The 3237-nt window shown below is 35.1% G+C and overlaps 1 protein-coding gene across 1 annotated transcript in view; it reads left to right on the top strand.

Annotated features, from left to right (window-relative positions):
• Positions 1-3237, top strand: part of ACAA2 (acetyl-CoA acyltransferase 2) — a 54483-nt gene that overhangs the window by 13091 nt on the left and 38155 nt on the right. The window contains exon 4 of the mRNA XM_012642637.1: positions 1594-1724. Within this exon, the coding sequence (XP_012498091.1) occupies positions 1594-1724 (131 nt within the window). The remainder of the gene's footprint in view (positions 1-1593; positions 1725-3237) is intronic.

The following is a 3237-nucleotide window of genomic DNA, read 5'->3' as shown; positions in this document are numbered from 1 at the left end:
TTTAATTGTCCAGCTAATTTCTTTCTAATTTTAGTAGAAGACAGGGTCTCGCTCTTGCTCAGGCTGGTCTCGAACTCCTGAGCTCAAACGATCCACCACCTCGGCCTCCCAGAATGCTAGGATTACAGGTGTGAGCCACCAGGCCCAGCCGAAAACAGATTATTAAAAGCTAATAATGAACCCTGAAGTGGAATAAGCCTGTCACAAAAAGACAAATACTGTATGATTATACTTATATGAGGTACCTAGTAGTCAAATTCATAGAGACAGAAAGTGAAAAATAGTGGCCAGCGGCTAGAGGGAAGGGAGAAGGGAAAGTTAGTGTTTCATAGGTATGGAGTTTCAGTTTTGCAAGATGAAAAGAGTTCTGGCGATAGATGGTGATGATGGTTGCACTATAATATGAATGTACTTAATGCCACTAAACCATATACTTAAAAATGGTTAAAATGGTAAATTTGATGTATATTTTGCCACCGTTTTTTAAAAAAATGAATATGTTCATCATTCTTATTGAGTGCTTCCTATGCGCCAGGCACTGTGCGAAATTTACATTCAATATCCCATTTAATCTTCATAACCATCCTCTGAAGCAAGAACTATTATTATTCCCATTTTACAGGTGAGGAAACTGATGATTAAAGGCTTAAAGGTTACTAAGTCAAAGAGGCAGAGTTTGAACTCAGGTCTGTGAGAATCACCTGTGAGGGAGTTTGAAACACTGAAGAAAGACTGTGAGGCAAAGGAGGAAGGTTGAAGAATCTTGGAGATGATAAGAAAATGTATTTTATTACAAAGTAGCTTAATTATACTGTTGATAGAAGTACAAAGTAGTGTGACCTTTTTAAAGGACAGTTGGGCAAATCCATTTGTTTCTGTGAACGCAGGGGAAGAGAGTACAGTGAAATTCAATTTTATTTATAAAAGTCTTCATTTGATTACAAACAAAACAAGAGACCCAGATATTTTGTAATGAATAAATTATCTTCACATTAGTTTGTTTCTACAACAATATGTCTTAAATAATGACCCTGATTTTCTTAGCAATAATTTCAAACATCACGTTCTTGGAGGCTTACTATTTGCTTCTATTCTGAGAAATGCAAACAGTGAAAAGAGTTGGAAGAATGAATGAAACAGATTCGTTTTCATGAGCCCCTGAGATTGACCTGGTTCTTGTAAATCTCTGGTCTCTCTCAGACGCATCCATTAATAGGATAATTTTTTCTTTTGCCTTTTTAAAGGGTTTGTCCTCTATTATCTGCTATACGTTTATGCCAGACATTAATATCTCTGCTGATTTTCAAGATTTATATTGAGTTAAGAATTACTATTCTTAGCCACAATGTAGGTAGGGTCTGTTACTCAGGCAAAGATGATTGAACTCTATTAGTTTTTTTCTCCCCTGCATCTTGGGAGCATTTGCTATACAATTACTTTAAAAGCATTTCCTTTTGAGACACTGTAAGCCAGGGTACAATATTTATTAGAATCATCATTAATTTGTAAAATCTGTATACTTCTTAATACCTTTTTTGAACACAATAAAAAGGTTTTTCTTGTTGTGGTGGTTGTTCATTTGTTTTTAAACAGGATATTTGTGTTAAAGACTCTGAAGTTGTCCTGTGTGGAGGAACCGAAAACATGAGCCAGTCTCCCTACTGTGTCAGAAACGTGCGTTTTGGAACCAAGCTTGGAGCAGATCTCCAGGTTGGAACCATTAAAATTTTTAAGGATTATTTCTTATGATATTAGATAAGTAATTTTAATAACATACTTTTTTACCAGACAGAAAACTAATTTTGAAACCAATTTTGTTAATGAAGATTGGCAAGATATGAAATGATTTGAAGTTTGTAAACTACTTCAAATCTCTCTTTTGGTTGTTAGTTTTGACATTTCAACCCACATAAAAGTATGTGGAACATAATTTGGAGCACACCTCTAGTAGTGGGATTAACCCATGTAAATGACCATAGGCGTGGGAGAGGTGGTGGAAGGGAAGAAGTGGATTAAAAAGATAGGCAAAAAGACTTAACACCTTGACTGCTATGTGAGTTGTATTTAACTCAGGCTAGTTTTGACCCCAGGCCGGGTGAAGCAAAACCCTGCAATTGGTTGGTGAAAATCTTGCTTGATGTTCTTATTGTTACAAGTAATATTGACCATTTAATTCTAAAAATATGGATTGCATTGCATATATCCACGCACAGAAAACAATAAAAAAATAACAAATTAGAAAGGATTGTTTTGTTTTAATAAAACACTGTGGCCCCAGGGAAAAATCTTTTTTTCTAGTGTGGCTATGTGTTAATCTTTCTACTAAACAGTTAATAGTCTGAGTAATTAAATCTTTACTGTGACTTAATAGAAGTTTTATTTCTGGAGCAATCTCAGAATAGATTTCTTCTTCATCACAGAAAAGATTAATTTTGAATACAGATTATATTATCCCAAATCAGACAAAACTGATCCTTCCATCTTCAAGAGCTACAGCGTGAGAATGATAGCACAGTACTGATAAAGTGATATTATAGTCTTCTTCCCATATGAAAGGGCTAATGACATTTTATATTTTTAGCATTTTTCAATAGTAATGTTTGACTTACACTGTTCACTCCGTTTCTCCCACCTGGCCTTTTTGGAAGTTGAAAGTAATAAAACTTAGAGAATATGAGGATTTTAGCAGTATTTTAGCCACCGAATATATTTGAGCAATCCTTTGCAAAGACAAGTCAGTGACTTGAGTTAATGAGGCAGCAAATGGGGCACACTTATCAGAGACTCAAACTACTTGGATAATAACAACCTTTTCTCTAACTCCAGGAGCCTGTCCCAGCTTCTTTTCAGCCTCATTACTAACTGGTAGAACCAGCTGTTCCTGTCACTGAAGGCATGGGATAAAAAAGGAACACCCATAGAGTTTTTCCTACAGAGCTCATAAGTGGTTTACAAAGGTGGCTACAGGAAAACATTGCATGAGGACTCATTGTCAGGTTTCTTACAGAATGTAGAGGATTTATTTTTTGATTATAAGGTAACTTCCTATGATCTCACCTTGCACATTTAGTACTGTTGGCTCTCTTTAGAGCCCCACATTTAGATACAGAGAAGGTGTACATTTTATTTTGTGGCATTGGATGTTTTTTAAAAATATCCCAGAACCAAATATGAACAGTAATAGCAATGTTTATCAGAAGTATAATTTTACTTTTATTTATTGGAACTATTAATTAT

The sequence above is a fragment of the Propithecus coquereli genome, unplaced genomic scaffold (genome assembly GCF_000956105.1).
Source record: "Propithecus coquereli isolate 6110/MARCELLA unplaced genomic scaffold, Pcoq_1.0 Scaffold181, whole genome shotgun sequence".
Classification (NCBI taxonomy): domain Eukaryota; kingdom Metazoa; phylum Chordata; class Mammalia; order Primates; family Indriidae; genus Propithecus; species Propithecus coquereli.
Note: the sequence above shows the minus strand (reverse complement) of the source record. Positions and strands in the feature narration are given on the sequence as shown.